The sequence below is a fragment of the Leptonychotes weddellii genome, chromosome 2 (genome assembly GCF_054177405.1).
Source record: "Leptonychotes weddellii isolate Sample4059 chromosome 2, ASM5417740v2, whole genome shotgun sequence".
In the NCBI taxonomy this organism is placed as follows: domain Eukaryota; kingdom Metazoa; phylum Chordata; class Mammalia; order Carnivora; family Phocidae; genus Leptonychotes; species Leptonychotes weddellii.
Window position 1 is genome coordinate 22055171 of NC_138370.1, and position 13361 is coordinate 22068531.

General features: G+C 33.8%; 1 protein-coding gene across 2 annotated transcripts in view; it reads left to right on the top strand.

Moving 5' to 3' along the window:
- The window catches only part of TNKS (tankyrase), a 191133-nt gene that overhangs the window by 17988 nt on the left and 159784 nt on the right, over positions 1-13361 (top strand). For both annotated transcript variants that reach the window (XM_081808494.1, XM_006740557.3), the window contains exon 2: positions 8491-8715. In XM_081808494.1, the coding sequence (XP_081664620.1) occupies positions 8491-8715 (225 nt within the window). The remainder of the gene's footprint in view (positions 1-8490; positions 8716-13361) is intronic.

Genomic DNA, 13361 nt, shown 5'->3' on the forward strand with positions numbered 1-13361 from the left:
TTCTCATTTTGTACCTTAATCTATTTTGAATTTATTTTGCTATGTGCTTTAAAAAGGTTGTTTTTTTTTTTTTTCTAAGCAGGTAGCCAGTTTCCTTGAACCCTTTATTGTGTAGTAAGTACAACCATTAAAATAAAAATAAAGATGAAGTCTCTTAATTATTATTATAGCTGAAAGCAGAAGTATTTATTAGGGCACATTTTGCTTCTTTTTCCTTTGACTTCTAGTTAACTATGTGATTAATTCATTGTGCTGTATTTGACCTTTCTGTTTCTACTTTTATAGCAAAAGTATCTTCTATAATAATATACTGAAACAAATGGATGTAGACTAAAAACTCAGTGGAATTTCAAGAGTCTTTAGCTTTCTGTCTACTAAGATTGATGTATATAGATATATTTTGCAGTTTTCTGATACCTAAATTTGCATTGCAGAAATTTTGGATTATGCTACTTTGGTAGGGAACAGTCATAGTCTTCCCCCTGACATACAGCATTGAAAGGATTTTTAGTTCTGGTACATTGGTTTTGAAGGATGATCCTGCTTCTCCATGATTTTTGTGGTAGAAAATTAGTTGATTCCATGTTGTTACCTGTTTCAGAATCTTTATTACTGCCTCTCTGAACCATTCTGAACTTCTTTTAGGTAGTTGAATGTATAAAGCATTTCTCACCTCTTGAGCTTTGGATATACTGTACCTTATCCTCCTTAGGACATTTATTCCAATCCTTTTTTCTGGTTAACTACTTATTCTTTAGACCTTACCTCAGAATATCACTTCATTGGGGAAGCTTTCCTACCCCAGGCTCAGTTAAGTTTGTATGGCTGTGTGCTGTTTGTAACCCACACATTGCAATTATTTGCTAGAATGTTCATTGTTCAGTGTTCCTGGAGACACACACACACACACCCCCACCCACCCACCCACCCCTAAATCCATTTTTCATCATGCTGAAGTATTCTGATGAGAGTAGTTTCAACTAGTATTTTTTTGTGTTCAGCTTTGAGATTTTACATATCTGAGATTAATTTTACTCTTTCATGTAAATAAAAAGCTAGCTACATATGAAATTAAGCATCAAAATGCTTTTTCTTAAAATTGAGGTTGACTTTAGTCTGAAGTCAAAAAATTTCTGTGTTTTCTTGCTGAAGGATTTAGAAATTTCATAGCCTTTAATATTGCCAGATTGCACATGTCTCTCCATTCTGTTTAGTGCTTTATGAACTCTTACTAATCTGAAACTTTACATTTTCCTTTAATTATGAGAAGTGTTGTCATTATTTCTATGTATGTATATATCTTCTCTTCCCATCCTCTACCTCTCCTTTCTTCTATTTATCTCTATCAGATACTTATTGAGATAGTTCTTCAACCTGATTTATCAGGAATTTATTCTTTATTTTCATTACTATTCAATCAACTCATTATATATTTTTATTTTTCCACTTACATTTTTCATGACAGTATTTCCAGTTGGTTTTACCTGATTGATTTTTGTTCTAATGTCATGCTTTCATTATTCTCCATTATTTTCTCCTGAAGCATTTAATTTGCCAGTTTTAAATGTCTCTCTCTCTTTTTTTTTTTTTGTCTAGTAATTCTGCTTTTGGTTTATCATTCCTTCATGGTGCTTGCACTCCTCAGGCATATTATTTTCCGCTGTGAGTTTATATTCCCTTGAAACTAACAGCTAGTTGGGCCAGTATTGCATTATTATGGGAGAATGGGTTTGATGGGTTTAGGAGTTGTGAAAGCCTGTGTTCTGTTCTCGTCCTCCAGGTGGTTTGGGGTAAATAGGGACATGCCTCAGGGTAGAGAGGCTCTGGATGGGAATTTCTGCTCAATTTCATCCTGGTTGCACAGAATTTCTCTGACCCTTATCTTTTAAAGTGTTGTCACCTTCATTGTTATTGCTTAATTGAGAGTCCACCTATAATTTTCTTCCCACCTCAGCCAGGTTCTAATATTTTACCTTGATGTTACTCCTTTTCTGTTGGCTAGAACTGGGCTGGAAATACTGCTTTATATTCCACAGTAGCATAGTGGACAATGTGACTATATTGAGGAGTGAAAGGACACAATTAGGACATTTTCCTCTGGCCTTTTCTTCTGTCCAGGATACCGGATCTATCTCTTAAGCTGATGTTTCTTCTCACAGCGGTACCCAAACATTTTCTTTTTCTTCCTCAAGGGATGATTTCTTACACTGTTTTGTTGTTGTTTTTGTTGTTGTTTTAAGCTGGAATCTGGGATTTATCTCTTCTGTTCTGCTTCTCATAGTTGGGTGTGGGGAAGGCACACATTCTTTTTTTTTTTTTTTTTTAAGATTTTATTTATTTGCGAGAGAGAGAATGAGAGACAGAGAGCATGAGAGGGAGGAGGGTCAGAGGGAGAAGCAGACTCCCTGCTGAGCAGGGAGCCCGACGTGGGACTCGATCCCGGGACTCCAGGATCATGACCTGAGCCGAAGGCAGTCGCTTAACGAACAGTATAGGAATAGGAAGGATTTCTTACAGATTATGTAGAAAGCACAGTGTAGGCAAAGATTGATATATTTTATTATGTTAAAGTTTAAAACTTGTCTGAAATCAAACACTGTAAATAGAGTGTAAAGACAAGCCATAAACAAAATAACGTATTTTTAATGCATGTAACCAATACAAGATTAGTGTTCGGGATATATAAAGATCAAAAAAATAATAAGACAAAAAATTCAGTCTAGACCATGAACCGAAGGCTGACAAATGAATGATCAGTAAACATATAAACAGATATTTGTATCAATTTGCATGGGTTCAGCTCCAAATATTCCAAAATTCAACTAACAGAAACTTAAGCCTAAGGACATTTATTTCCTGCTTGATAAGTCTAGAGGTAGGAAGTTCAAGAATTGGCTGAATACTCTGTGAGCACAGTAGGGTTCTATGCTAGGATTTTCATAATTCTGTTGACCTTCCCATCATGGTATCAGCCTGAATGTCACAATCTTATGTGAGAGTTTTCTAGAAATAGGAAGGGAGAGAGGAGAAAGGGTCCTTTTTCTTCCACAAATCTTCTATTAGAGAGAAAAGTCTTTCCAGAAGCTTCTAGATTTTTCATTCTCTCCCCTTGCCAGTCACTGCCAAAGAAGAAGAAAATCACCTTTCTGGCTTAGAGTAATCAGGATTCACTCCTTGGACTGGGGAAAGATTTACCTTCTCTTAGCTAATATATTACATTCTGACCAATCCCTGAGCAATAATTGAGTTTCTGTGGGCCAGCAAGAAGAGGGGATAATTGCCACAACTATCAATCTCACTAATAGAGATTGAAGACCATGTGATCTTGACAATATAATATGAATATATATAATCTAATAACATGGAATATGAAATATGTAATATGTAAATATATTAATGTGAAATATATAAGTATATAAACTCATGTGTTTAAAAACACACATATATGAAAAGTATAAAAATAAGGGCAAGTATAACAAACATTGAGTTTATGTAATGGGATCTTTGGGGGAGAAAAGAGAAGAGTAGAATTAAGAGAGATTTCAACTGTATTTGTATTCATATATTTAATTTTCTAAAAAAAGTAAATATCTGAATCCAGAAAATGTAAATTGAGCAATACATTTTTTATTTTTGCCTCTTTGTTTGTGAAGATTATAAATATGTGTTCATGTACACAAGATGGGGAAATGGGTATACTCAAGCATTTTGGTTAAAAATGAATATTGATAGACTGAATTAGAAGACAGTTTGGCAACATTAAACATGTATCCTTTGACCTAGTCCTTCTACTTTAAGGAATTTGTCTTAAAGAACTGGACGGATGTGTGAAGATATGTATATAAGGATATTTATTTTAACTTTTTTTTATAATGGCAAAATCTCCTTTTTATAATGGTGAAACCACCCAACTAAATAAATTATGACATATCCATGTAGTAGAAGGCTAAGTAATTCATAATGAAAATGATGTATACATTTTAAATTTTTACCTGAAAAAATAGATAGTTGAAAAGTGAAAAGGCAGAGCAAAGATGTTAAAACATATACACACATGCAAAAAAAGAAATCTGGAAGTTTAATCATCAAAATGTTCATTTTGGTTATCTCTGGATGATGATGGATTTACAGATGATTTTCCTTTGTGAAAATATGGTGTTTTGTTTAAATATTTAAAAATATTTCTGATATTTTTGTAGCTGGAAAAGCCTTTAAATGTTTTCTTTTTGTAAATTAAAAATACAAAATCAAAAGCTACTTACTTGCTCTTTGATTTAATTATGATGAAGTAAGTAACATTATGTATGTTCATGTAATCAGCAAATATTTTATTGAAGCCATACTGTGTATCAGGCACTATTTTAGATGCTGGAGACACACACCAGTTCATGAAATAGTTCCTAACTCTTTTTATGTGGTGAGACATATAAAAGGCAAATAGGTAAATGAACAAGGTAATTTCAGGTAGTGATTTAATACAGAAAGAAAGTAAAACTGAGTGATATTGAAAATAATGATGGAAAAGTATGTGTGCATACATGGGTGACTTTAAATTGAGTGGTCAGTTAGAGTCCTCTGAGTTGCTTATCTTTGTTTGGGCTGATAATTGGATGGCAGAAGGAGCTAGGCATATGAAGATCCGGGAGCAAGTTCTCAGAGAACAGTGCAAAGTCGCCTCGGCTGAAAGGAGTTTGTCATATTCAGGGAACAGAAAGTGAAAGACAGGGCAAATAAAACTCAATGACATGGGAGAGGTGAGAGGGGTCAGCTCACGTAAAGCCTTGTAGGTCCTAAGGAGTTTGTAGTAATGTCTTATTGTACGTGTTATGGGAGCCCATTACAAGATTTTAAGCAGGGAAATGACCTAATCTGAAACATGCCTTGAAAAGATCACTCTGCCTACTGTGTTAACAATGAATTGGAGGGCAGCAGGTGTGACAGCAGAGAGAGCGGTTAGAAGGTTATATGCTGTTAGAAGGCTAGATGCTGAAGTCTAGACAGGAGATTATGGAACTACAACCCGAGACGGTAGCAAGGGAGAGTAGAGAGAATTGAGATGTGTATTTAGAAGCACAGCTCATGAATATCAGCACTGAGGGAAGGAATTACTTAACAAAATGAGGATAATGGTATCTCTCACAGGGTGTTATCATAAGGAGCTGATGCATGTCAAGTATTTGGCATACTTTTTGACACACATAAGAGCTTACTAAATATTAGTTACTTACCATTATTGTTATTTTTAGTGTTGTCAAGAATAGGGCATGTACTTTGAGCAAAGAGAGTTTTTCTGTAAAAGTTAAATTATACCTCTAGTATAACTCAATAGCACATGCTGTGTGTCGGTAAACATCAGAGAATTACAGTCTTACTCTTCAGTGACCTTTGCTGGATCAGAGAAGAGAGAAGGTATATTGGTTTTCCTTCTTTACTTCATAACACTGAGCCATAAATAAAGATGTGTAAGTAGCAACTATGTATAAGTGGCAACATTAAAACATTGTGATTTAGCTATTTTTTAAACATGTGCTAGCTTAATGAAACAAGACACTGAAAATCTTGTCTGCAGTATGTGTCTGTAATGCTTTCACTTTGGGACTATTTTCCGAAGAGTTAATTAGTGATAAGTTACTTCAAATTCTATGCAGTTCTTTGACTGTGATCCTAATTACTATTTTTATTTTGGTTCTTTAGACCCAAATAAGCAATTCAATTATAGGGATAATTATGACTACAAACCTTGTTTGTGAAACAGAGGCCTTATATAACCATTAGAGATAATGAATTCTCTTTATGTGTAAAAATAATATATAAGCATTTAACATTATAGATGAATGACCAATTTTGATTTGTACTCAACAGAACAGGTAAAAATACATGTTTTAAGTAAACTTTATGTTTTAAATAAAGTTTTCTAAATTACTAAGTACTAAATTTCTAAGTAGTTTAAATAGGGGACTGTTTTGTGGATAATAAAACCTCTGAATTTAATAATATATTTTATTAATGCAAGACCAAGTTAAAAGAGAGAAATTCTTCATTGTCTACTGATTTTGACTGTTTACCTCCACCTTCTTTTATAAACATGTATGTGTACACACTTAAATTTTATACAAAATTGTGTTTTTATATGATAATAGGAAAACAGATAAAGAGAAGGAAAGGAAATTCTATAATGTCACTACTTAGTGAATCTTTTTTCTATCTTCAAATATATGTTTGTGTGTATATATATATTTTCCCCGTATATTTTGTTTTATATATTTTTAATCTAAAAGACTAATTAATCTAAAAACACTTTTTCCATGTTTTTCTGTTAATATCCTGTGGTTTCTTGTATGTATGGTTTATACTTTTTTGATGTTTTTTCAACTGCAGTAAAATATACATTTTTTACATGTATAATTCAGTGACATTAAGTATATTCACAATATTCTATAGCATCCTTTTAGTACAGGATGATGTTATATGAAAAGCCATAATTTATTTAACAGAACCATTATTGTTGGACATCTGAATTGTTTCCATGGTTTTCTATAAATAATGCTTTGATAAACATCTTGATGCAGAGTCTTTGTTCAGATAACACTACATTTTTTTCTAAAATGTGGTACTACTTTACACTCAAATTATCAGTGTGTGAGCACAGTTCCATTTCCCCACTCTATTTGCTACAAGCATTTTTTGATTTGTTTTTTATATTTTAGATCTAAAAGTATTAGTAAAAAGTAAACAGACACTTTGTGTTTTTCCCTCAAAGTTATAGTGGATACTTTTTAAAATGCCAGTTGATACATTTAAAAAAGTATCTTAATTTACTTGTTTATTAGTGAAGAAAGGAAATTCATTCTCAAATATTAACAGTGCATTGATTAGGGAAATGTGACTTTGCCATGCAGACTTTATTCAAATCCATAGAAGGAAAATCATGAAATCTTCATGAGTAAGGAAAGCACCTATGGCCCAACGAATGAAGAGTAAGGTTGTGATAGTAGGGTGAAAGACTGAAGTTAGAGAAATAAACAGAACCTAATATCTGTAAAGTTGTACAGGTATTAAGAACAAACAGCATAGTTATATTAGCATGTATCCTGTACTTTTGGTATTTCCATTAGTAATACAGAATTGACCTCTTTTCACCCAAAATTTTCAGTTTAATTTGAAGGATATTTTCTATGGAAACCCAATTCTGACTTTGTACTCCGTATCTGTGGAAACATGTCTTTTATTTTGGAGACTTTTTCTTGGAGCCTGTTTTCCTGGACTGAATGAATTTCTATAGATAGTGTGGAGAACATATCTTGAAATAAATCTTTTTTTTTTTCTATTTTCGTCATAGTTCTCATTTAGTTTATATGCATAAAATGAAGGAAGATATGACCATTTTGGTTTTATTTATGATACTACTTTCTAACTACATTACATGGTAAGTAATAGCATGGAGGTAGTGATACTTAGAAAATAAGACCAAATAAAATTTAAAGTAGGAAAGAAAGAATCATTAAGAAAGATATTAGCTTATAAAGATAATACTAATGCTTATAGTCTTCTTTCTTCTTAATCCATTGCAGTGTAACTTAAAATTTCATCACTGTACTATAATTTAAAATTGTCAGTGGCTTTTTTACCCTTTAAATCCTCATCATGCTGACTTCACATAATGTTGCTGCCCATTGACTTCCATAATGTACTTTCTTGGTAATTTTTACCTATCTCAGTGTGTGCCTAGTCCTTACATTGATTCAGATCCGTTCTTTCCTCCCACTTTTTCTGTCTGAAAATTGTGATACTTCTTACCAGTTTTCTGGTTCTGTCTTTCTTGTTCCCACTTGTTTGTCATACTGTTTCCTCAGACTCACTAAATCCAAGCTTACATTGTTTTACTTTTAGTTTGGCCATCAGTCCCAAGAGTAGATATTTTGACATTATCTTTAGTTCTTCCTTTTCAAAGTTCTTATAGCCAAACTATTACCACTTATTTCTGGTATCCATACGTTCTTCTCTAGTTTTTCTGGTATAATGTTAAGTGTTGTAATTTGTTTTAGTTGTCAGCAGTATTTAAATAACCTTTATTTCTTAAAATAGATGGATTTTATACATATTAATTTTTTCTTGTGAAGCATGAGGGGAAAATGAATGCCTTGGACTGGAGTCTTGTTCATTTTGTATTTCTAGCAGAGTTGAGCAGCACATAAAATGTGTTGAAGATGTCTTTTGGAAAAAAAAAAAAAATCTTTTGATTGAACTGCCCAAAGACTTAAGGAAGAGCTTTCTTAGTTCTGAGTTCTATAAGAGGAGAGAATCGATTTGAATGGTAGCCATTTTTTTTTTAACCCTTTTTGCTATAGAAGGAAGTACTACAAATGTTCACATTTGTTAGTATTATTAAAGAAATATTGTGCTCGCTTCGGCAGCACATATACTAAAATAAAGAAATATTAATGGTTCTTTTTACAGAATTGCTTCAATGTATATTATCCTTCTTTTTAGGGTTTGGAAGGAAGGATGTCGTAGAACACTTACTACAGATGGGTGCTAACGTCCATGCTCGTGATGACGGAGGTCTCATCCCACTTCATAATGCCTGTTCTTTTGGCCATGCTGAGGTTGTGAGTCTGTTACTGTGTCAAGGAGCTGATCCAAATGCCCGGGATAACTGGAACTATACCCCTCTGCATGAAGCTGCTATTAAAGGGAAAATTGATGTATGTATTGGTAAGTATTATTTGATAATATCTCAGTTGTAAGATCAACCTGACAGGTATAATATTTTAAATAAAGGTTTACCATTTTTTCTTTTTTATTAATTTTTATTGTGGTGGAAATAGTGTTCTCTCAGAATAAGAAGGCTTTATTACTTCATATTCTTAGAAGCAGTTATTTTCTTCCATCAAAAGAGAAGTAGGGAGATGGCAATATAAAGTTGGTTAAGAACAGGATTCACAGCATTAACTCTCCGAATTCAAGTCAAATGCTAACTGATGTGGAACTAAATTTTGATAGATTACTATTACAAATTTAGTTAATCTACAGTCTCTTTAAAAGACTGCAGTTTTCCATCAAATGAGAGCCATTATAAAGTAAGTTCTTACTGAATTGGATGACATATTTGGATGCTTTAGGTTGATTTAAGGAAAATCATCTAGCACTAAGGCAAAATCTTTTTCTTTATGTTGCTAAAAGTGAACACCAGCTATTAGCACTGGAAAGCTTTGAGTGAGTGGTTCAGATACAGTAGTACAAAGCTTAATATGTTCAACATGTGCCATAGTCTAGAAAAAAAGCAATTTCAAGTAAAATTAAACTTTTCAACCATTTTAAATTTCGAGATGATATGAAATTGTATTCAATCAACATTTCTTTCTCTTTTATATTTATCTAAATGTGTGTGTGTGTGTATGATTTTACTTATAGTCTTACATTAGATTTTGCTTTATTGTACACCTTTCATTTTGAAATCTAAAACAACCTTCCAGAAGACCAGCATAGTGTCTTGAGTGTATCTATTTCTTGACCTTCAAGATGGTGGATGTTTGTTTAGTACATGGCAGGTTGATTTACATAATTGTTTTCTTCTGGGATGACATCCATTTCAAGTTTAATCTTTCACGTTTATCTTTATCATAAAACTCAAATATATATGTCATTTTTAAAGATACATAGTGGTGTGGTTATTAAGATTTTCTCTCTTGACTATGGACTCTGAGAAACAAACTGAGGGTTCTAAAGGGGAGGGGAGTGGGGGGATGGGTTAGCCTGGGGGTGGGTATTAAAGAGGGCACGTATTGAATGGAGCACTGGGTGTTATACGCAAACAATGAATCATGGAACACTACATCTAAAACTAATGATGTAATGTATGGTGATTAACATAACATAATAAAATTAAAAAAAAAAGATTTTCTCTCTCTTCATAGCTATCTGTTCCATCCTCCAGTATGTTTTTCATTTTCCCTCAAATTATTGCAATGCCTGACATACAACTTCTTTATCACATTCTCTGCCATTATCTTTTGTCACTTCCACATCCATTGATATGAGCCTTTGGATACCCTGGTCCTTTTCGATCTTTGAGATCTTCCATTTTCAGTTGATTGTCCCATTTCCTCCTAAGTCTTTCACTAAAACACCACATCCTGGACTAAGTCATTACATAAAACTACCCTGAAAAGCTTGAACTTATAAATATCCTCTCTGACCACAAAACCTCTTAAGTTGTGGTAAGTTACCATGTGATAATTATTATTGAACTTGATATGTATTCTTACCTAATCTAGACTTAAAATTTCCCTATCTTCATTCCTTCTTGCTTTACCTTGTCATATATGTTGGATGTTTTTGTCATTAGTCATAGAATTTTATATAGTTTTCACCTTCTTGAATTATTATCCTTTCTAGGCTTCCGTGTTCTATTTTCTTACCTGTACCGCCTCTGAATTTTTCATTTTATCAGTGCTTTTAATATCTTATCGAAATTAATATTCTTTCCTCCTCCTCCTTAATCCCCCTCCCAAAAGTATGTAATGAAAACGCTCCTATTATCTAGGTTCTGTTGAAATAAAAGACTAGATGTAGGACCTGAATTTTTAAAGAATGCATCCCCATAGTCCTCCAGCCCCACAGTCCTCAGTGTACTTTGGCACATATTGCTTCCCTTCTGTTTAACTTCTTGTGTCTTATAAAAGTTGAGGAAAGGGAAAGGGCACCTTCAAACTATAATCAAAATATAATTGAGGCTACAGCTACTATTAAAATAGTTATGGGAAACAAGATTGGTTGTAGACCCTTTTATACATTTAATTAGCTTTCAGGAACCTATTAGGAAGCCAAATATACCAAAGCCTCTGATAGTTTATATATCATACTTTCTGAATTTGAGTATAGTTAAGGGATACTGAAATGTTACTCTTAGGCAGATTTCCACTTTGGGACAACTGGTTGAAAGCTTGAGTCTGATGGTTTTGAGAGATTAGTGTGCAGAATTAACTTTTGAAGGGTTTTTGCCTGGATGATGAAATGCTGGCCTGATTGTTTTCCTATTAATCATATCTCTATCTGTGAGGTACAATAGTGAATACTTTTGATAGTTATAAAGGTAGAGCCAAGGCACGTTATCACTGGCTTAAGGGAGGCGGCAGGATGGTTGCTTCAAAGCACATGTTCTGGGCTTATATCCTGACCTGACCAGTTACCAGCTGTGTATGAGATGAGGGGCCACTTAACTACCATGTTTCGTTGTATGTGAAATGGGAATACTTGGGTTCTTGGGAGGATTAGCTGATGATACATGTAAAGTACTTAGAGTACTTGATATAGTGAATGTTAAATAATAAATATTGATTGCTATCTTTTTTAATTGAAATGTAGTTGATATATGTTACATTAGTTTCAGGTGTACAACATAGTGATTAGACAAGTTTATACTTTATGCTGTGCTCACCACAAGTGTAGGTACCATCTGTCACCATACAGTGCTATTTATCACAATACCATTGACTAAATTCTCTTTGCTGTACTTTTTATCGCCATGACTTACTCATTCCATAGCTGGAAGCCTGTGTCTTTCATTCCCCTTCACCCATTTTTCCCATCCCCCCACTGCCCTCCCCTTTGGCAACCATCAGTTTGTTCTCTGTATTTATAGGTCTGTTTCTGCTTTTTGTTTATTTGTTTGCTTTGTTTTTTAGATTGTACATATAAGTGAAATCATGTGGTACTCATCTTTGCCTGATTATTTCCCTTAGCATAATGCCCTCTAGGTTCATCCATATTGTTCTAAATGGCAAGATCTCATCCTTATTTATGGCTGAGTGATAATCCATTGTATATATATATGTATACCACATCATCTTTATCCATTCATCTGTCATATCTTTCATATCTTGGCTATTGTAAATAATAATGCAATAAACATAGCGTGCATGTATCTTTTTGAAGTAGTTTTTTCATTTTCTTTGGGTAGATACCCAATGGTAGAGTTATAGAATCATGTGATATTTCTATTTTTAATTTTTTTAAAGATATATTTATTTGAGGGAGAGCAAATGCGAGCAGGGGGAGGAGGAGAGGGAAAGAAAGAGGGAGAAGCAGACTCCCCATTGATCACAGAGCCCAATATGGGGCTCAATCTCATACCCTGAGACCACGACCTGAGTCGAAATCAAGAGCTGGATGTTTAGCCAACTGACCCACCCAGGTGCCCCTCTATTTTTAATTTTTTGAGGAACCTCCATACTGATTTCCATAGTAGCTGTACCAATTTACATTCCTACCAACAGGGCCTGAGGGTTCTTTTTTTTCCTACATCCTCACCAACACTTGTTATTTTTCTGTCTTTTTGAGTCTAGCCATTCTGACAGGTGTAATAGCTATTATTAATTGCTGTTATTATTGCTAAGATCTCAACCTGAATTCTGACTGCTGTGTAATGTAGATTTCCTAGTTTCTTCTGTTTGCTCTATATTGACCTTTTTTTAAGGGCCAATTTAAAAGTCTATCCCAACAAAGCAAACAAATAAAAACAAACAGACTCATAAAGACAAGAATAAACTAGTGGTTTCCAGAGGGGAAGTCAGTGGGGTGGGGGCGGGTGTTGGTATGGGTGAAACAGGTGAAGGGGATTAAGAGGTACAGATTTCCAGTTAAAAAACAAAAAGTTGGGGTGCCTCGGTGGCTCAGATGGTTAAGCGTCTGCCATCGGCTCTGGTCCTGATCCTGGGGTTCTGGGATCGAGCCCCCACATTGGGCTCCCAGCTCAGCGGAAAGTCTGTTTCTCCCTCTGCCTCGCTTCTTTCCCCTGCTCATGCCTCTTTTCCCTGCTCATGCTCTCTCCCTGTCTCTCTCAAATGAATAAATAAAATCTTTAAAAAAAAAAAGTCTATCCCATGTGTTTCTTAGATGCTATTTACCTACCATCAAAAAGAACAAAATAAAGTTGATTTTAAAAATCAACTTTAAATGCTTGTATAATTAAACCAACTACTTAAGACAGAGGTCTTGATTGATTATATTAATGCTGATGATATAATTTTTTTATTATATTTAACAAATCCAATTTACTTTAGAAATTAACACTTTTTCTACCTTTAGAACCTGTTCATTTCTCCCTGCTTCTCTCTACTCCCAGATATAAAGTCACCAAAAATTAAAATAAATGACATCTTCTTTTCTGAATATATGTCGTAAGATTTTTTTTTTGAGACTATCCAAGTGTTGGTGCTTTGAAATTCCATTTTAGAAGCAAGTTGTAGAAACATTTTTCTCAAAGTTAATTGACATAAAGTCTGGGAGTCTTTTTTTTTTTTTTTAAGATTTTATTTATTCAACAGAGAGAGAGAGACAGCGAGAGATGGAACACAAGC